The 22061-nt window shown below is 39.1% G+C and overlaps 2 protein-coding genes across 2 annotated transcripts; one reads left to right on the top strand and one right to left on the bottom strand.

Moving 5' to 3' along the window:
- Positions 1-4280: 4280 nt before the first annotated feature.
- On the bottom strand, positions 4281-5542 carry LOC102716151 (probable pectate lyase 4). Its single transcript, XM_006659220.2, has 2 exons — positions 4749-5542; positions 4281-4656 (listed from the first exon to the last, which is right to left on the bottom strand). Exons 1-2 carry the CDS (start codon positions 5540-5542, stop codon positions 4281-4283), a joined length of 1170 nt encoding a protein of 389 aa, XP_006659283.2.
- An 8679-nt stretch (positions 5543-14221) lies between these two features.
- LOC102716435 (probable receptor-like protein kinase At1g80640) lies at positions 14222-18335 on the top strand. Its single transcript, XM_006659221.3, has 10 exons — positions 14222-14429; positions 15095-15253; positions 15355-15602; positions 15694-15826; positions 15933-15996; positions 16101-16197; positions 16310-16412; positions 16501-16619; positions 17515-17604; positions 17677-18335. The coding sequence occupies exons 1-10, from the start codon at positions 14240-14242 to the stop codon at positions 17821-17823; spliced, it is 1350 nt and encodes a 449-aa protein (XP_006659284.2). The 5' UTR covers positions 14222-14239; the 3' UTR covers positions 17824-18335.
- Positions 18336-22061: the final 3726 nt, after the last annotated feature.

Below are 22061 nucleotides of genomic sequence, written 5' to 3'. Positions count from 1 at the left end.
CGTCCAAATCGCCATCAGAAGAGAGGAGAAAGAAAGCAACCCATCGCAGGCTGCACAGGTTGTTATATATGCGTGTGTGAGAGAGAGAGAGATGGATATGCGTTCTGCATGGACGACGCTGCCTGACGCGTGTTGTCTACACATCCTACGCATACAAAAACGCAAGTTCAACATCGTTTTCAGCTCCTTTCTTGATCGAAGAGAATGATCAGCTGGAGCGCGTAGAGAGAGAGAGATCAGTGGTCAGCATGCAGAGCAACAGTACACATGCATGCATGTTGTCGACCTGGCGGCAACACTTGTACATCCATGTCTATCTGGGACAAGAGCAAGTGAGCTACTGGCTCCAATATATATATATTAAATTTAATAGCTAATTTATATAATAATTAGTTATAAAACATATACTATCATGTCTCACATATCATATATATATATATAATATATTTTAGAGTCTGTTGTTATTGTACCTGTTCTAAGAAAATGAAAAGTACCCACGCATTCAACTGATCATGGTCATATATGTATGTTAATTATTTAACACTGCAAACGCGTCCTGGAGGGCATTTTACGTATTAATTAGCCATACAGCTTCCAATAGAAGTGTTATTCATTTTATTATTATTTTCCGGCAAACATTTATTTCAAATTCAGGATTCATGACCCGGCCGGCAGGCCATCGACCCGGCGCTTCCATGTTAAGCTGAACTATAAGTTAATTACCTGCACATGTATAGTGCGCCATAGAGTGTACGTACGTCATTGCATGCAGCAAGCACTTGTGTAAAATTTGCATGAACGAACGCAGGCAAGAACAAGGAACGTTTGATATTTAGAGTACGGGAAAGGTATCGAAACTTTTTATATAAATTTTGGTAGCGTTATTTTCTTGAATTAATGTTAGGATAAGGCTAAGGCCACATTCTTCACCCCTCTAAGTTAACTTATTACCCTCGTTTTCTGTACGCACGTTTTCCGAACTACTAAACGTTATATTTTTTATAAAAATTATCTATAGGAAAGTTGTTATTTTAAAAAAATTATATAAATTTATTTTATATTATTTAATAATTAATATTTAATTAATCGTGTACTACTATTACGTTTTTGTGTCGGGGGTAAGTTACCCACTCGCAAAAACGCGGGCTAGGATGGAGAGAGATCCTGGGGGACAGAGGGGACGTGGGTTTTGCAACTTTGCATTGCAACATGTGTGCTGCGTACGTGCTTCCAGGTTCGACGCGAGGAGACGTGTGTCACGCTGACTTTTGCGATGCAAACGCAGCAGAAACGCATGCGCGTCGACGTGTGTCACGGCACGGCAGGCAACGCGGCCATCGATCGATCGGTGCCCACCTAAAATGAAATTAAATTAATATGCACACAATAATCACATACTACTGCATATCTTACATGGCTAGAAGCGATCGAGGACAGGACGTGTGCAAACACGTATTAATTCGCGTCGTCGTCTTCCCCGGCCCATGCACTTCCAAGATCGTTTGTCCTTATCATTCTTTGCTTCTGGTTCCTTCCTTCCTTTCTTTCTTTCTTTTAATCAAGAAATTAATGACGATGATATATATCCTACGAAATAAATAGAGTACGTACAGAATGACACATATGTGCACCTGCGGCATCTTTTTTTTTTCTCTCTTCTTGTTTTGTACTAAAATGTTTCTCTGGGAGTACGTGGTTGGGAATGGCACGAACCGTGCGTAGCTGAGGCATGCTGTATTAACCTATTTGATCATCTGTAGTCACGGATGTACGTGCCATTTATTAAAACTAGCATAACATAACAACAACGAGATTTTATTTAAGAGATATCATTAACACGTTATTAATATTATATTTTTATATATATATTATCTCTTAATTATTACATATATTTGTTATTAACATAGGCTTATTGATGTCATAATCTTTTTTTCTTCTCGCAACAAGTAGAACTGTTGACATGTGATATCCAATATTATTTTTATTTTACCAAGAAAATAGATAAAAAAAAATAGGGAGTTGATTGTGGTGACATATTCACTGGCACTAGCCACCACCATTGAGAATGTTTATAGGAGTATAGAAAACTACTATCTTCGTTTTCTAACGTAAGATGTTTGACTTTCTTGGATATAACTTTTGATCATTTGTCTTATTTAAAAATTTAGTATAAATATAAAAAATGACAAGTTGTACTTAAAGTTTTTTAATAATAAATTAAGTCACAAGTAAAATAAATGATATTTCTATAATTTTTTAATAGAACAGATGGTTAAACATTGCAAGTAAAAAAGTCAGGTATAACATATGTTTTGAAACGGATAGAGTATGAATCTAATACGACACAGTATAGTGGATGAGTAATATTTGACTAAGGTTTTCGTGTATAAAGAGCGCCCCTCGCGTACCTTGCCTCCACACAACAGTCGTTTCTGCCTAAAGGCGAATGGACGCGTGCATATGCCGTGTGATGCTCGGATAACCTGTTTTAATTAGGCAACTACAATGCATATTGTTACCGTGTCTTTCGTTTTTAGTTTAGTTTTATTAAGAAATTTTACGTATCTAAAGTTTATATACAAAAGTACTATATACAAATAGGACCCGCTAAGGGCCCAGGCTGGAGTGGCAACCACCTAGCTACGGCCCCAGCCGGGAGGTTTTGTCAAATTTATATTTATTTTTTATATGCTCAAGTAGTTTGATTTGTGCATCTATTTTTTTAATAAAATAGATAATTAATCAACTTATAAAAAATATAGATGATGATTATATATTGGTTAAGGTTAGTAGTTCTATTATTTTCTGGCTTCTTTATCGTAGCCAAAATTTGTATTTTGAAACTCAATATTAGAGTTGTTTTTAAGGCAGTGGTGTTGTAGTTTATTTTTTTTCTATCATTGTCTTTTAAATCGCTAAGAACACAAATAAAAAGTTATAATCCTAAATTATTTTATGTTGATTCACTTTATTGTTTATTCATTTTATTTATTCTAGTCCCTAGTTTATTGTCGATATTATTTATCATAATTTAGAACTGAGACTATTCTGCAAGTTAGCTCCTAAGAGTTAATACTTGGTTTATCATGTTAGTTATGTTTATTTGTGCCACTTAGAGGATAAATAATTATACATTGTATATTACGAGTAAAACGTATTTAGCCTAAAAACATACGAGACCTTGTTCATCTAGCGTCCTTAAAATTAAGAACCGGTCCTATGCAAAAAAAAGAATAGGGCTAGGGTCACGAGGTTGAACAAGATGTGACCAGGGTTCCCGAAACCATTGTTTGTTCCGTGTGTGTCACGAGGCAGCGGAGCCCTGGTTATTCCGTGGTAACCGCGGACACCATTAAAACCGCCACAAATTTTAATCTAAAAAATTTAAATTCAAAATCTATAATTATCGCGTGATTTCGAGTCAAAACCGCATGGTTTCAACCAAAAACCGAGGTTAGTGCGATCTGACATTTAGATGCAAATTAATTTAAAAAATATGTAAAAATATATAAAAAATAGAAAAATAGTATGTAGTTATATTTGTGACATTTAGGACATGTTATAGGGAAAAAAATTTTGCATGATCTTTTTTAACTTTGACAAATTTTGGCATCACAAGTGTACTTACAACCAAATATTACGTATCAAACTATCACAAATAGCTAATGCAATAAAAAATCTGCCTTATGTATCAAGTATAACTATGTAGTCAACCAAGCGCTTCAAACATTTAAATATGTACCTCATATGTTAAATACATACTTAACTATGCGCTACAAACAAGGTTGTTTTTTTATTTTACCCAACCATTTTTTTACTAGATTTTTATTTATACGTAAATTTAGTTTTTTCATCAATTTTTTTTACCAAACGTCATTACAAATCAATATTGATATCATATTTTTTTTCACAAATCTTAATTTTTAAATTTAGATCAATTTTCTATGGCGAAACCACGGCATGTGGTAGCCGCGCCCGGCGGACAGCGGCCGCGGTAACGGGAACCCGGGATGGGACTGAGATTTTAATGGAACATGTGACTGAGATGTCTCTTTAGAGTACATCGGGCGATTCATCGACAACTAAATTGATAACGCAAACGACATGGACAGTTTATGTCATGAAAAAGAATGTGGTAGCTAGTAATTACTAAGTAATGATGATGTTTAATTACGACATATATAATTGTGAGTGAAGTGCTGTTTATATATTCCCATGGAGTATTTCATAGAGCTAGCTAGTTGCCCATGTTAACGTCTCCTTCGCTCCACCTCCACTAGCTAGCACGCCGCCATGGCAGAGCACCTGAGAGCGCCGACGCCGCTGGTGAGCGCTCTGACGTCGCCGGCGCTCGCCACCGGGAACGCCTGGTGCCGGTTGTAGTTGGGGCGCACCCTGTTGCCCACCTGCCGGAAGAAGGCGCCGTTCTCGAACGCGTCGCCGACGGAGTGCCAGTGCCACTGATCACCCTTGCCGCCGGCGTCGCGCGCCACGGCCGGCATCCTCCTCGTCACCTTCTTGTTGTCGCCGGCGCCACCCGACGCCGCGAACAGGTTGCCCTGGCTCTTCACGCTCGGCCCCATGCTCCCCCCGATGGCGTAGTCCCTCCACCCGTCGTACAGGTTGTTCACCACGTGCGCGTACCCGTGCCTTATCCTGCATGCAATGTAGGTACGGTGTTCGTCGATCCATGTCGAGTTCGAGGTAGCTTAGCTCCTCCTCTAATGGCGGATTCATGGTGTATATACCTTGGCATGCGCTGGTTGACGTTTGGGCCGAAGCGGTTGAAGGCGACGGTGACGCGCATGCGGCGGTCGGTGGAGAAGCCGTCGTCGTGGCCGAGGAGCATCACCTTGTCGTGGTCGTGGAACCAGTTGTTGGAGACGGTGACGTCGGTGGAGCCGACCGTCACGTCGAGGAGGCCGTCCTCGCACCGGGACAGCGTGTTGTGGTCGATCCACACCTTGGAGCTCGCCACCAGCCGGATGGCGTCGCCGTCGCCGCTGCCGGAGGCCTGCACGGCTCCGCCGGGGACGACCACCCGCCCGGGAGGCTGCGCGCGGCAGTCGTGCACGTGGAGCCCGTGGATGATGACGTCGTTCACGTGGTACAGCACGATGCCGGCCCCGCCGGCGACGTGCACGTCGGCGCCGCGGCCGTCGATGGCGGTGAAGCTCTTCACGAACAGCGGCTGCGCCAGCCTGATGTGCATGTCGCGCGCGAAGGTGATCCACACCTTCCCCGGCAGCACCGTCGCGCCGTACCGGAGCGTGCCGGGGCGCGGCCGGACGGGGTCGTCGCTCGGGTCGGTGACCGTGTACGCGGCCACGCCGGCGCCGCGGTTCTGCCTCATCTTGCCGGTGAACCCTACCGAGCACACGGCCAGCCGCTGCCGGTCGGCGGCCCAGCTGCGCTGGCCGCGCCAGCACCGGTCGATGACGTTCGCGCCGTTGATGTTCGCGGCAGAGACACCGCCGCTGCCGAGGAGAAAGAGGACGGCCAGAGGCAGAAGCAGTGGCGCATTGGATCTCCTGGACGCCATGATCGAGGGACGCATTGCTGGGACTCGAAGAAGACGAGGAGATTGATCACTTGTAGATTCAGAGGCTTGATGCCATTTTAAGGAGAGCGGCAGTTTTCAGCAGCTGGGTTGATTTATTGTTTTAACAGTTTCGTAGGTTAATTAATTAGCTCTTTCTTAAATTATCGCGGCGGTTTCAGCTGTTTATTTTTGCGAGAAACAGACGTTATATTTCCTCGCTGCTTCGTACCAGTTTTTGCCAGTAGCGGAGCTAAAAATTATTTAAAAGCATAGACAGCGAGTAAGCATAATTGTAATCAAATATATAATCTATACTCTTAATTACTTAATTAATAATATTTTGTATCATATAATTGCTAATCCTCCAGTGATTTGTCACCGGAAAACCCGGGCAGTCGCCCTAGCTGCTCGGGAGCCGAATCCGCTTCTGATTTTTGCTAAAGGTTAATTAGAACAACTCCAACACATTACCATCCCTACTCATTCTTGATTTTTTGGCAATTTAAGAAAATACAATCTTTAATGCATGGTTGGTCATCCTTACTCCTCATCTTTAACAAATTCGCATAATCCTCTCCTCGGCGCGGATATATGAACGCTCGTAATCTACGCGCATAGAGTTGCACACATATATGTTAAACTATTGGAGATTGACCTTAACTATTGGAGATTGACCTTTTTTTCTTTTGCCATATTATTCGGAGAGCTGCTAAACTCTAAGATTTGGGAATCAAAAAATCCCAAACTGTATCAGGAAACTCATTTAACCCGTATATTAATATCCTCTTGTTTATTACATTCCATTCAAATGGTATTTTAATATGTACAAAATACTATAGAAAAATGTTGAAAAGGCTATGTTTCCCCAGTATAACTAAACGCATGCTATTTAATTAAAGAATAAATCCCTTCTGCTTTAACAGCGCACTCGTCTATCCTACCATCTCCCCTGAGCACCATGCGCAACCGCCGATTAAATAGAAAAAGAAAAAGTATATTAGTTAAAACAAGGTGTTGTGTGATTTTAAAGCTCATGACTTGCAACACATAATTGATAAACTCTAACTATTATAACTATTATGATGCTAACATTCCACAGTTCCTCACTCGTATCAAAATAAAACCAATACACCGTAATATTTATATATTTACTCTATTTTATATTATAAAACTAGCAAATTGCCTGTGCGTTATAACAGGATTATATTTTAAAATATCATTAAATGAGAGTACTTGACGTATGTAATCGTTAGTTATTTTTTTCTAAAATAAACAGAATACAAATAAAAAAAGGAGGAGGCATTATAATAATATCCAGATTGGGCCAGCGTGATCAACTTGTTTTGGCCGGATTGGGCCAAAATCATCGGTGGAGAAGGCCTAGGCGTGAGTTTGTCGGCTGGTGGATAGATTATTCAGAGAAATTCTACTTCATACCATTGAGTTTGCATCGATTCAACGATCTGTTATTGACTTTGTCGAGTTCTAAGATATACATTCGGTTAACAATTTTCTCTACAATATACCTTTAGATCATATGCATTTGTAATAAATGTCCAAAATGCATTTTAGACATACAAGATTGACTATTAATTTATTATGTTAGAAGATCGTGAAAATTATAAAAATTTTTGCCTAGCATCCTAACAAATCTTTATAGGTTGTGGGTATCTTTTAAGATTATTTTTTATATTTTATATTTTGGAAAAATATTTTCTCGATCTTAAAACATACCCACAACCTATAAAGATTTGTTAGGATGCTAGGCAAAAATTTTCAGAATTTTCACGATCTTCTAACATGATAAATTAATTGTAAATCTTGTATGTCTAAAAGGACATTTTGGACATTTATTACAAATGTATAGGATCCAAGGTATGTTATAGAGAAAAGTGCTAACCAAGGGTATATCTTAGAACTCGACAAAGTTAATGACAGATCGTTGAATCGCTGCAAACTTAATGGTATGGAGTGTAGATTTTCTCGATTATTAATGGAAGGAAAAAATCCACTTTGACGCCCTTAAAAGTAGACCAAATCTAATTTACATCCCTCAACCAGAAACTAGATAGGATGACTACTCAAACTATTGAAATGAGTGCAATTTGACTCCCCCAGCAGTTTTAGAGAGCTGTTTTACTGATATGGCGTTGACGTGGGGGTGTTGACATGGTTTTGGTCCTTTATGTGGCACTAGAATTTCAAAAATACCAGTGGGACCCATCTGTCATTTACACACAAAAGTATATCGTGGGACCCACTGATATGTGGGGCCCACGTATCATCCCCCTCCCTCCAACTCTTCTTCCCTTCTCCCCATCCGACGCAACCATCCCCACCCTCCCGGCGACAGCGGAGATCCGGCGGCGCGAAGACCGAGCAAGGTGGTGACGGTAGTACAGTAACGAAAGCAAAGACTTATTTAACTTGCAACCATCTAGCCTCTTGCCCGACAAATGACGCATATAAAATCTCAAAGACAAGAGCTTGCCGTGGGTCGAGTCGATGAGGTTGTCCATGAAGAAGACGTAGGACGTCACGTCGTTTGTCGACGCCGATGTGGAGCCGCTCAAACGCCATCAGGTTGAGGTGCCGCCGGTCGCCGGACATGGTGGTCAAGTCTTACGTAGTGGACGTGCTGCCGGAGAACACCGGGGAGGAAGAAGGGTTGGAAAGGGAGGATGAGGAAGGGTTGGAGAGAGAAGATGACATGTGTTAGTGGGTCCCACAATATATTTTTGTGTGTAAATGATAGATGGGTCCCACGTGGGATCAAGACTAGGTCAACACCGCCAGGGCAGCGCCATGTAAGCAAAACCGTCCTCCAAAACCGCTAGGGGAGTCAAATTACACTGGTTTCAATAGTTTGGGAAATCATCCTATCCGGTTTCCGGTTTTTGGTTGAAGGGTATGAATTAGATTCGGTCTACTTTTAAGCGAGTCAAAGTAGACTTTTTCTTTAATGGAAACATTCTTAAAAAAAAACCTTCTATTTCATTTCCGGTTTCTTCGTCGTGCTGAGGCCCTGCTTGGTTTAGGTGACTAATCCATTAGTCCCTCCACTTTAGTCTCCTTTAGTCCCTAAAAACCTAAACAGGAGGGACTAAACGTGACTAAAATTGTATTAGTCTATTAATCCCTTTTAGAGGTACTTATTGAGACTAAAATTTTCTTTCACACATGTCCCCTAAACAAAATTTCTATATATGATGCGCTTTTAGTTTCTTTCAGTCCCTCTAATCAAATAGTATGGACTAATGGTTTTAGTCTACGGACTAATTTTTAGTCCTAGGACTAAAGAACCAAACACCCCCTTAAGCTTTGATTTCCTGTTCATTTGATCTGAGATCACCTGGTGTGTTGCTAGAGATGTCATGCTCGTTAAATTTTTGGAATTAGAAAAGCAAGCTAAAATAGAGACGTTTGAGATCTATGGCATCGATCGCTTGATCTACTCATATAGATGATGGGCTTCTTTGGTTTGATACCGTACCAAAAAATTAGTCATACCTCATGAGTAAGTTTTCATTGATTCCAACATTTTAGTAACAAATGTAAATTATAGGCAAATATTAGTCATCACAAACCAAACAATTGCTAAATTACTATTCAAAGTGCTAATATTTTAGGTGGGCAAAGTTTTTACTTTAATCCAAACATGCCCGATGACAACAGATTTCCCAGGGCGCTCTGTATTGCCTTAGGCATGAAGTCACCACTTTTAGTAGGAGAAATTTAAATATGCCAAAAAAAATGCTGTGAAAGAGTGTGTAGGTGTTTGCGGTGCGGAGATGGTGATTCCAAGAAGAGGACAAAAGTTGATAAATAAAGAATTCCATCGTATTCAGTTTTGTTAACAAAATAGTATAGATAAACTACCTAGCGGTCCTTGTGTTTAATTTGTATTAACAATCAATTCTAGATAATTGATTAAAAAAACCGGTCTTTACATCCATGCATCCGATAAGGATGTACGCAATCAAATTGTGGATTGAAAATTGATTGGTTCTATAAATTATTATTGATAAGAGAGAGTACCATAAAATAATATAACGCGAGTGTTTTATGTTGTACTCAGTCGACCTCTACTAACCTACATAAATAGTCCATTTTAACCCCCCCAAAAAAATATAATGAATATGCCCTATAATGATTTTGCATTTTTATAGGCAAAAAAAATAACTTTTGTAAGGGGTTTGTGTATGTTGAAAAGGTTGTGTGGAGTAGTTCTATAATAGGGCTTATATTTTAGTGAGGCGTTGATCATACTTAACTGCTTAAAGTACTTACATTTAGAAGACATTTGCTCAATAATCCAACATAATAGTACTTTATCAATATTAAAATATATCTATCTTTGGATAAGATACTTTCTAGTACTGCAATTATGAATAGAGGTGTATGATCATCATATTCTTAAATAACCGTATTTTAAAATGGATGGAGTATTTTTTTTTCAACGGAACTCAGAACATATATTACAGAAATTGTTGTAAATGTTTAATACGAGCATCATGTCTACATGAATCTTAAGTGTCGAACTCCAATGGCATTTTATCTACATGCTACGCATAAAAATTCACTGTCAAACGCGCACACGTTGGGCCGTTTTCTATAACTTTCCTGATTCCTAGCTGGAGTAGTGGACAAGGAGATCGAACGAATTCATATGTCATCATCTGCAAATGATTCATCAGGCGTCTACAGTAATTAATACCCATATGATTAGTTGATTAATGTTTCTCTGGGAATAATAACGACGAAACGAAATATTCTCATCAGGTCAGCGCCCTTGATTCATTCAGGCCCTGTCCATCACATGCTGCCGGAGCGAGACGTACGATTGGTGGCCTCGCATCGCTGCGATCTGGCTTCTGAACACACACACGTACTATACTCTGTACTATATTGATAATGTATGCTATATATTCTGTACTGTATTGTTAATGTATTCTCAATAGGGTGAGAGCCCACCAAATCGATCAGTAATTAACTGTTCATCCGCTGCAATGTTTAGTGGCATAACCGAGTCACGTGGACACATGAGAACGTGATTCGTCGCTATAGTTAACGTACGATACGTCGTCACAGAACACACGCATACGGGGAGAGAAACAACAGACGTATGCTTGGGGAAAAGTTTTACACAGGAGTGCTTGTTTGGTTTTTCATAAATAACATATTTACAAACAAAAAATATTTTATGAATAAAACTTTTATATATGTATTTTTAGCAGTTTAAAAGCTAAGGCTGGAAAAAAAAACTTCGGTGAAAAAAAAATCTAAAATCAACTCCATATTTAAGGTTAAAATTTAAATTTTGTCTTATAAAAATAATCAGAAGCAAAAAGATGTGGTGTATACGTACAGAAAGATATCATCCTCTGTATACATGCAAATTTATCTAGTACTACAAATCTTTTTTGAAATGGAGTTTGTCATACAATCACCTATAATATACATGTTTGTGTTTGTGTGTGTCTCTCTGTATGTGTAAATAAAGAAAACACTCAAATAAACAGCCGTCACACTTATGCAATGGGAACATATCTTGTACAGTTGTACGCACAAGTTTCAGGCATATAGATGCACACCAACTAAAGAATATAATGAAAAATTCTATAAAAAAACACTTCTAGGCATATTTATAATCACACTCCACATATTTAAATTTTCACTTTCAAATTTATTATACACAAAGCAAAAAAGGAGAATCATAGCAAATTTATACTCTAGATCTCATATTTGTCTTTTCTTTTGTCACCACAAAAATATAATAAATTTTAATTTCAAGTTTTATACATAGATAAGGCCATAAGGGCATCCATATTATACCACAAAAGTGGTCGTTATATAATAAATGATCTCATATGAGCTATCTTTATACATTGTGAGAGTGATCATTATATTATAATATAGATGACTAAAGTAGTCCTCAGCCATATAACTGTCTATAAGAATACATATTCTCACATTCTTTTCTTACTTGGGATCTGCTTTATTTTCTACTCTATCCATAAGTATTGTAGAGCTCACTGTAACTAATGTCACATATGGTGGGTCCTATCCATATATATACATTGCTTATTCCCTAAAGCAAGATTATAATCAAGTACACATAATGTTTTTAATTATCGTTGTGCATCGAGAATTAATGCACCAAAAGCTAGTGTATGTATATGATACCTTTCCACTTGGAATAAGGTAATTATAAACTAGACGTGAACTCATGACTCCTGTAGAAGATCAACGTTGACATGCTCTCGAAGCTCAATAAACTTTTGAATACTTCCTCAATTAGGAAGCCTTAAATTTTCTCCAACTTCTAGAAGAGTTGCGTGTTCATGAAGACTTTCCTTGGGAATATATGAAGACAAATTTTGCTCTCTGAGCACTTGGAGCAAGTTTAATAGTATAGCCAACTATTAGCTCCAATTCAACTATAGTTAATCTAATAGTCAACTCATACAATAGTTATCTACAAAACATCAATACATGGTCCCACATGTCATACACATATTTTGTCTTGGAGCCCGTGTGCAGCTGGCTATAAATTAGTAGCCCACCTCTTTTCTCTCTCCTCTCTTATCTCTTTAAAATATATTTATAACTGAGGTATAGTCGCTATTGTACTGCTCTTATCAAGACAACCAATATTTGTTGGTTCCTACTTGTACTTTTTAACATATATAAACATATAACGTCAATCTTTGGCTAAGGGCATTGAAAATTTTATGATCATTTACAAATTAATACTAGGCATCGTGAGTAAAATAACATCATTCTTCTTAACACAAGAGGAGAGAGAACAAGGAACAATACTGGGTGAATTCAAATTAAATTTGTTCTATGTTAAAAAATATTAAAATTAAATTTTAATTTATTTCAGACTGCTAAATTATCTAAATTAAAACTGAGACTTAGCGATCTGGCCTAAAAACTGGAATCTCAAAGAAGTTTTCCAGTGATATTTTATTTTGAATCATGGATCTACTATTTTAAACTATAAAATTACAATCATAAATGATAAAAAAAAGATAGTAATAATAATGTATTTAAAAATGTGATGATTTAAATTTATAATATATAAATCTGATTTAGAAAAATCTCTAGTCCATCTTCAAATGATTTAAATCCTTGTAAGCCATTTTATTTGGAGGTTTAATTTATAGTCAAATCTCTATTCTAATTCTACTATGAATTTAAACTTGCTATGCGGAAACCGATTTACTTCTTACGAAAATCCTAAGAACATCTTGGGCTCAAGATCTGGATAAAATCCGTAAAGAAGTTTCTTCTATTCCAATGAGGTCTCCTTTCTCTTCGATGTAACGCACTGAATGTCTATTAGTTTTGGATGAAATTTAAAAAACCATACTACTCACTTCATGTTTTTTTATATGCCGTCGTTGACTTTTAGATCTATATTTGGTCATTCGTCTTATTTAAAATTTTTATTCAAATATACAAAATTATAAGTCATACTTAAAATTTCTATAATAATAAATCAAATCATAACAAAATAATTAATAATTATATAATTTTTTAAATAAGATGAATGGTTTAACGTAAACATAAAAGTTAAGGACGCTATATAAAAAAAACATGGACAGGGTATTTCTTATAAACATCATATGAACCTTCTATTGTCATAAAGTTGCGCTAAGGCCTTGTTTAGTTCTCAAAAGGTTTTTCCAAAAACATCAAATTAAATTTTTGGACATTTAAATGGAGCAACTAATATAGATGAAACAAAAAACTAATTGCACAGTAATGAGAGAAATCTTGAGACAAATCTTTTGAGCCTAATTAGTACTCCCTCCATATTTTTATGTATGACACCGTTAACTTTTAAGATTATGTTTGACCATTCGTCTTATTCAAAATTTATATCCAAATATGTAAAATTATAATGCATACTTAAAGTTCCTATAATAATAAATCATATTATAACAAAATAATTAATAATTATATAATTTTTTTGAATAAGACGAATGGTCAAACGTGGACTAAAAGTCAACAGCGTCATATAAAAAATATGGAGAGAGTACATGATTAGCCATAAGTACTATAGTAACCAATATATACTAATGACGGTATAATTGGGCTCAAAAAATTCATCTCGCCGTTTTCAGCCGAGCTACGAAATTCGTTTTTCCATTGTGTTTGAAAATTTCTTACGATGTCCGATCAAACGTTCGATGTGATTCATTCCGAAATTTGTCATTTAAGCAGGCGTATACATGAGTAGATCTCATCCATATGGATCGTGCATGTGTATGCAAGCAGAGGAGAGATGCACACAGGAAGAGGGTAGATAGGCGCAAATCACTTTGGCACACAGTACTGCTCCAGTAGTGTCCGAGCATGCTGACAGCGGTGGATAATCAGGCCGGGCAAATCAAACGACGGCGTACCAGCTGGACCCGGGAGGGATGGACCACGGCCCCCCAAGACCCGCCACCCGCGGGACCCACCCGCCGGTGAGGTCGTGCTCGTCCACCACCACCCACTCCGACCTCCGCTCGAAAACCCCCCAAAACCACCCCGAGAACGCTGCAGGAGGGGTGCGGGTGGCCGCACTGTGCGAGGGTGCGTGGGTGGGTGGGTGCGAAATTTCAAACGCGGGCCGCCGCCGCTCCTCCGGCCCGCCGGCCGGCCATTCTTGGCTGACGAGCCGCCTTGGCGCCCAGGGAGATGGCGGTGTCCGGGAAATGCGGTTTCTTGGAGGCGGCGGCGGCGGCGGCGGTGGTGGTGGTGGGGAGAGGCGCAGTTCTGCTCGCGGATGCGGCGAGGGTGGTGGAATTCGGCGAGGTGGGCTCGCCGCCTGCGCCGTCGCCGGTGGCGGACGCTCCCTATCTCCCCGATGTGGCGTCTCCTCCTACGGGTGAGAACACACTCCCTTTTTTTTTGGTTACTCATTTCAAGGAGAAAAATGCTGCCTTTGTGACCGTGCCGTGCGGCCGAAATGCGGGTGCTTTTTTGCATCCCCTTTCACGAATTCTCATGTACTTGGTTGTTTTTGCCTCCTTCCTTTCTTTTGGAATGCCCATTTGTTATGCAGTACGACTGCCGGTTTTCTTCCGTTTGTATGCTCGATGCTGATGTTTTCAGCTATTTTGGTGTGGCATTTTGGCATTCTGGATTGCAAGAAATTGCTTCCTCTATGCAGATTTCTTCCTCAATTGTGGCTTCGCTGGGTTAGGACATGGACCATTGGACTGTCCATCGGTTCCATCAATGCCATTTGGGTGCAAATGAGAAGCTTTTCCTCTACCTGTGATTTGTTCCATGCCGGTGGCATAGCTGGCAACTTGAAATGAGGAATCTTTGGCTGTTTTACCTTTTTTTTTTCAGATTTTCTTAGCTTCCTGCTTGCATTGGTTGTATTATTTGGTTAATGTGCAAGCTTCCATAATTACGAAAATGGAGTAAATCGTGAATCTTAGCTGCAGACGTGTCAATTACAATTGTGCCAGTGCTTTACAGTTGAACTAGTTGACAGTCAGTTATCTTGTGAAAAATATATGGAAATTTTCTGTTAATGTGCAGTGCGAACTGAGGGAAGCAACCATTACCAGAAGCAGATCCTTGTTGCAGTCATCTTGGCACTTACTGCAGTCATTGTAACGGTGGTATCAGCAATTTTCGCATGGACCTTATGTAGAAAAGATCGTGAAGCTCTGGACTCCAAGGACAAGAAACTCTCAAGTGAGGTTTTCAAGACAGATTCATTAAAGCATTGCTCAATTCACATGTTTTTTCTTTTAGTTGTGGAGTCCTGATTGGTGCTTTAAATGAAAATGCTGTAGGTACTACCAAGGGGCACATGCTGTTACCCATGTTGGGGAAACTGAATTCAATGAAAACGTCCAAGAAAGAAGTGGTTGCAATGATGGACTTTTCAGTCTTAGAGTCTGCTACTGGCAAGTTCAGTGAGAAGAATATATTGGGGAAAGGAGGTTTTGGTTGTGTATACAGAGCATATCTTGATAGAGGGGTTGTTGCAGCTGTTAAGAAACTTAATTGTTGTAGACAAGAAGTGGAGAAAGAATTTGAGGTGACCACAAAACACATAGCCAGTTTTTTTTTCTGTAAAGTTAAAATCATTTATGTATTTTTGGTTGACTGTGTCCAACTGTGGTTGATAGAATGAGCTGGACTTTCTTGGAAAAATTCGGCATCCCAATGTGATCTCTGTTCTAGGATATTGCATCCATGAAGACACAAGACTGCTTGTTTATGAGCTGATGCAAAATGGTTCTCTAGAAACACAATTACATGGTATGAATTTCAGTTCACTTTTAGAGTTTTTTGATGAAATTACATTTACAGTAAGGTTGATGACAGTGAAGAAAAATATTTCATTGTTGTTTCCTGACTTCTGTAGGATCATCTAATGGATCATCTTTAAGTTGGTACATTCGGTTGAAAATTGCTCTTGATGCAGCAAGGTTCAAATTTTAGAACTCTTAAATTCTGTGTACTAGTCTGATTTTCAAAAAGGATAAAGCTTATGAAATTACTCCATCCAATTCATGTCATTTTGTCGTTACAGAGGATTGGAACACCTTCATGAGCACTGCAGTCCATTGATTATTCATAGAGATATAAAATCGTCCAATATACTTCTTGACTCAGACTTCAATGCAAAGGTTAAATCTTGATTTGTTCTACAAACAACTTCTGATTTCATATGTTAGTTTGATGTTGTGAGCTTATAAAATGACTTTTCACTTTGCCACTGCCATTTCTATATTTCTACAGATATCAGATTTTGGCCTTGCAATTTATGGTGGGAACCTCAACAAAGATAACATACAACCTTCTGGGACAGTTGGTTATGTTGCACCAGAGTATCTTCTAGATGGTAGATGCAAATGCCTATAGCATGTTAAGTTGCTAATTTGAAAGCTTTGAAGTCTGTTGCTTTAATAGTGTTAATCAAACTATTCTAGGTCAATTAACTGAGAAGAGCGATGTGTATGCTTTTGGAGTGGTTCTCCTTGAACTGTTACTCGGAAGGAAACCAGTAGAGAAGATTGGAGAATCTCATTGTCAATCTATCGTGTCATGGGTATGCTTTGTGATTTCTGTAATTTGTGGTTTATGCATCTCATATTCCTGAGAAAAGTATGATGCCTGAGTTTCTAGCAGGTAATTGTGTTTCTTATAGCCAACAATAAATGAATATATGTTTTTGGAAGAACTAATCTCATGAAATGTCATTGATGTAGTGAAGCCTTAATTTTGGTTGAGTGCATTGACGTGCAATCCTAGTGAGATACTTTTCACCTTTTCACAATTATTCGACATTTAAATTATTTTCTAGCAAAAAATGTGTTGATTCATGCATAGAAACTGATGGTAGTGATATTTTTAACGCTTCACATTGCACTGACATTAGAATATTTGGAGCCCCTGAAAGAACAGTTAATAATGCCCATGGTATCAGGTACATTTAGACCTTTAATATGTCTTCCTGGGATCCAGTTTGTGCTAGCAAATTTGCACAAACCTCTTCTAGATTTCCCTTTTACCTCTTCGTGAAAACCCTATTAGGAACAGGCATGTTGTACACTTCTGGCACATGGCTATGGTAATGTGCCAAAAGTTTTGCGTGACAAGCATACAGGCACAGGCTTTACCTGTTTACCTGCCTACACTACTGACATGTGGGTCTTCGAAAAACTTTATCTTGCTTTGTCTGTAGAATTCTGAATTTTGAGCCTTCACTTTAAACTTTGAGTCAGGAAGACTTTATGTATACATGTCTTCTATGGAAATCCTGATGAATGTTCTTTGTTTGTTTGCTAAGTTCTTAATTTTCTACCTTTCCATAGTCCTCCATATCTGCTTGAATGTTATCTCTCTCACTTTATTTGATATTTACATGACAAACATGGATTCCATTAGCTTTCTGTCCATTGGAATGGTGGAATTGTCAATAATCACAATGTTGTCTCCTGCAGGCCATACCTCAGATAACTGATAGAACAAAGTTGCCAAATATAATCGATCCAGTCATCAGAAACACCATGGATTTGAGGCATCTATATCAGGTAGCTTACATCGTCAAGATTTGTAGTATTTAACAATGGAATACATCTCTGAACACTTTGTTGTATGTGTAGGTTGCTGCAGTAGCTGTGCTTTGTGTCCAGCCAGAGCCCAGTTACAGACCACTAATCACAGATGTTCTACACTCTCTTGTTCCTCTTGTTCCCGTGGAGCTTGGGGGAACACTGAGGGTAGTAGAGCCACCCCGTCAAACGGGATAACGAAATGGAGCATTTTCTGAACAAGTATGATATATATATCAGATGGCCTGATGAAAATCTTTTGTGCTACCCTTTTCCAAGGACTGAAGTTTTCCCATCAAACAAGCTGGGTGCTTGGGTAGGATAATGACGATGCCTGAACTATTTTGGAGGGAAACTTTTATCTGATTGCCATTTTTGAAGACCAAATGCTTGCCTACCAAAAGATGAAGTTACCATTGCCATTTCTAGACCCTTCTAGGAGGGTACATCAATCTAACATTGATTCCATACGTAGTTTTGTTTTGTTGGTGCTGTTTAACTCTTGTCAGATTGTGGGGGGCTAGTTCGGTGAATTCATGTAAATTTCATCGCTGGTAGATTTGATGTAAATTCGAGTGGGAAGGCATTCATGATCATTTGTTACAGGAAATCACTTCATAACTAAAATTCATTCGAGAATACTGTAGCGTTGTTGTGAGCAGTGCAAGTTTAAATCTGATTTATAATATGAGACCATCTATACTGTTTCTTTTTCCTCACTGCAGTTAGGCAATCTTGTGGAAAAAATGTTCTATTCTCGAAGTTAAAAATGCTACATTGCTGTAGTAATGTTACTAGATCTGTCATTTTTCTGGCAAAATTGGTTTGGTACTCAGGCATCAGGCTTGGTTGAATATGCAACACCATGGATGTCTGTGACTGCGCAAGGGTCACTGGATTTGGAATTATAAATAAAGGATTCCTGTTGGTACAGAAGATTCAAGCATGACTGGACAGTCATAACATTACGTGAGTGAGTTGTACATGTCATTCACCATACGGACTCATAGAATAGCAGCGCGAATTGCTATTAACGCCATCGCCAAAATCGGTTTCGCTCGAATACCATTCTACAGACAGGCTTCACTAAATTGTCATTATCAAACGGTGCCGTGCCTTTATGCTATAAGGGTCACTGGATTTGGAAATATACATGAAGGATTTCTGTTGGTACAAAATATTCAAACATGACTGGATAGTTATAACATTATGTGAGTTGCAAACGTTCATTATACGGACTCAGACAGAATAGCATTGCAAATTGCTATTATCCCATCATCAGAACTGGTTTTGCTAAAATACCATTATATAGATAGGCTTCGGTAAATCAAATGATAAAATCGAGTTTCTTTCAAATACCATTATGTAGATATATAGGTTTCATTAAATTGTCATTATCAAACTGTGTCTCCACGCTATAAGAGCATCCCCAACAGCTAATCTAAATTTGGTCATCCATATCTTCATTTGAATGATCATCTAAAATAGTTTTATCTGTCATATCTCTTTGTACACCATGGATCATCCATATATGACATCATTTATATCTTTTTGGAAGATGGAGAGAGATCATCCAAATATAAATGTTCTCTCTCCTAATATGTATGATATCTAAAAATAGATGATAGAATAGCTGTTCTGTTGAAACTCAACTTGTAGTCTTCGTCCTCTATTTTCAGGATAGAGTATGGGATAAAAGAGCTATTGGGGATGCTCTAACGCCCTCTCCAACCCCAACCTTTTAAATTTATTTATTTACTTTTGCCCTCTTTTGTAACTTAAATGAACGAAATTTGGCCTAGCCATTGAAAACAAGCACAAGAAGGCAGAGAACTTGATGGTATTGTTAGCAAGCTTTGCTCGCCTTGCTCCTCGGCTCCCTCCCGTATGGCCGCACCGGCATCCACCTCCAGCTTCCTCGCTGAGCTCCGCCATCGTCGGCCTCGTTGAGCTCCGGCACGGTCCGTCGTTGTTCGGCTGCCGGCGGCGTGCCGGAGAGCGCGGATGGCCGGCGCCGGTCCCATCTCCTAGCTTCCCGGTGATTGCATGCATTGGCCTAGTTAATTAAGTTCCTAACCTGGCCGGTGCTGGTGTGTGCGGCGGCGTCACTGACCGGCGGCGAACGCGTCCAGGCACCGGCCGGGCTCCATGAGTAGGTAGTTATGTTCTTCCCCTACATTGAGTTGTAGGTAATTTAAATATGATTTTTCTCCTTTTTATGGTTTTATGATTTTACCCACGCTTAGACTCGCTTTTCTAAACGGTAACTCTGGTTTGCCCCTACTCCCTTTAAGATATGATATATCAAAAGATATCTTGTGTTTGATTGCTTTTAGTTGCTTCAGTGATCACTTTTTAAATTTTGCCCCTACTCGCTTTTAGTTGCTTCAGTGATCACTTTTTAAATTTTGAATTGACTAGATTATCTTTCTAAGTGTTTGATTGCTCTAAAATTAATGGAATAACTAAAATCATGAGAATCAATATATATTGTGGTAAAAAAATTAAATGAAGTATCTCAGAATCCCACACTACCACATTCTCCTGTCATGTGGCTGCCTAACCAACCGCATCTGGATCCTTCGTAGTAAGGTAAAGAGGCACTGTTCACACAAGACGTACAACAAATAAATGTTATAAACAATGTTTAAATATTGTAGTAACAGTAAATCTAAAAGATAGTTCATTATTATAGCAAATACTATAGCGCAAAATCTCAGTCATCCGTTTCGATCCAACGGTTACTGGATATATCAAATTCACCGTATAGTAGCCCACTGCAGTAGCACAATGGTACTACAGGGGATCTCGTTCCCTGTCTAACCTGCCTCAGTTAGCAGCAGGACATGTTGCGCACGGAATCTTCTCCATCGAAGATTCTAATTGGACTCCTGTTTTTGAGATCCTACTATTCCAAACAGAAGGCACCTCCAAATTCCATCTCCTACTTCTTAGACGCTCCAACCAACCCAAAATTTTCATTGCTTCACACCATTTTTTGTGGGTCCTACTTATCGGTCCCATGTTTGAGAAATGTGAGAAGAGAAGTGGTGAGAAGAATTAGGAGCTCCTACATGTGAGGGCCGAGAAAAAAATGAAATACCCTAGATTCAAACGAAAATGATGAATGGGCAGTTAGTTGGAGTGCCCTTTCGCTCTCTCAACCGTCAAAAGTAGGGTAGGAGATTAGATGGAGATGCTTGAATGTGACCCGGAATGGTGACCACGTACCTCACGCTTTTCCTCGTATTGCCATCACTTTTCGTTTCTAGGTGCGTTTGAAGGTGAGTGAAGATGAAATACAAAAGGAGCCCATGGAGCCTACACCCCAATCAATCTAACCATGAAAAATGAATTGTTAGTTGAGTTTGAGCTTAGCAACCAAATTAATATTAGGTCATAACATTCTTACATGTTCTCATTCATAAAAAAAACATTTCCACATCAATCGAATTTTTCCAGATTTTTTACCAGATCATTTGTCATCTGAGATTCTCCTAAATATCAGCTGACTTGTGAAAGCACTAGATTCTTCAACCTCAAGGAGCTTTTCTGGTGAAATGGCCGGAGAAGGAAACTGGTGGAGTGGGGGGGGGGGGGGGGGGGGGGGCGGGGAGGGGGGCAGTGGGTGGTGGCCACACTGCTGTAGCAAGGTTTGTTGGATATTTAAGCACATAACAATTTAATTTATTTTATGAATAAATTATTACATTGATCATGTAAACTATGTTAGTCAAATCATATGGTCTACACATATGAACAATCGTATATAAGAGACATGACGAACATGTACCTTAGATTGCTTTTGTTTTCGTTTTCTAGCTTCTGCGATGAGGCGGTGGCTCACGAACCATTCATGTGCATGCCATGTACGCGTGCACGTGTGTTCCTCCTATTCTCTCCATCACACGTCTCAAATGGCTAGGACATCATCCTCTTATCACCCTCCTAGAATAAACAATGTGGTAATAAACTTTCTCACAGTATGTTAAGGGTACAAATGTATCCACAATTCATTAGAGTTACTTAATAGCCTATTTCTTATATCATATATCTATCCCGTGAAATTATCACGCCGAAAGATGATGCCATCTCATAAGATGGACTTTTGCGATTTTTAAAAAAATTAATCTATCATATGGGTCTTAGCCTATATATATTAATTTCAGCAGGCACCCCCTCAACTGCGGAGAACTAGTGAGAAGAGGGCCAAGGGCCAAGATGGACGAAAAGGGATAGTTGTCTAAGTTAGGAAGCAGGGACGACGGGGGCGAATTCGGCACCGTGAGACCCAAGTTCATGACTGCTTTTGGGGAACTGGGGTAAGGTTTATAGCTGTGCACAAATCTCACAGCAATCTTACCAGATCAAATATGACTGATAGGTAAGGAAAAAAGGCAAGCAATTGATAAATTGACAACCCTAACCACTGCTGG

This window comes from Oryza brachyantha, chromosome 8 (genome assembly GCF_000231095.2).
Source record: "Oryza brachyantha chromosome 8, ObraRS2, whole genome shotgun sequence".
Classification (NCBI taxonomy): Eukaryota; Viridiplantae; Streptophyta; class Magnoliopsida; order Poales; family Poaceae; genus Oryza; species Oryza brachyantha.
The sequence above is the reverse complement of the archived record's forward strand: the minus strand, read 5'-3'. Positions and strand labels throughout refer to the sequence as shown.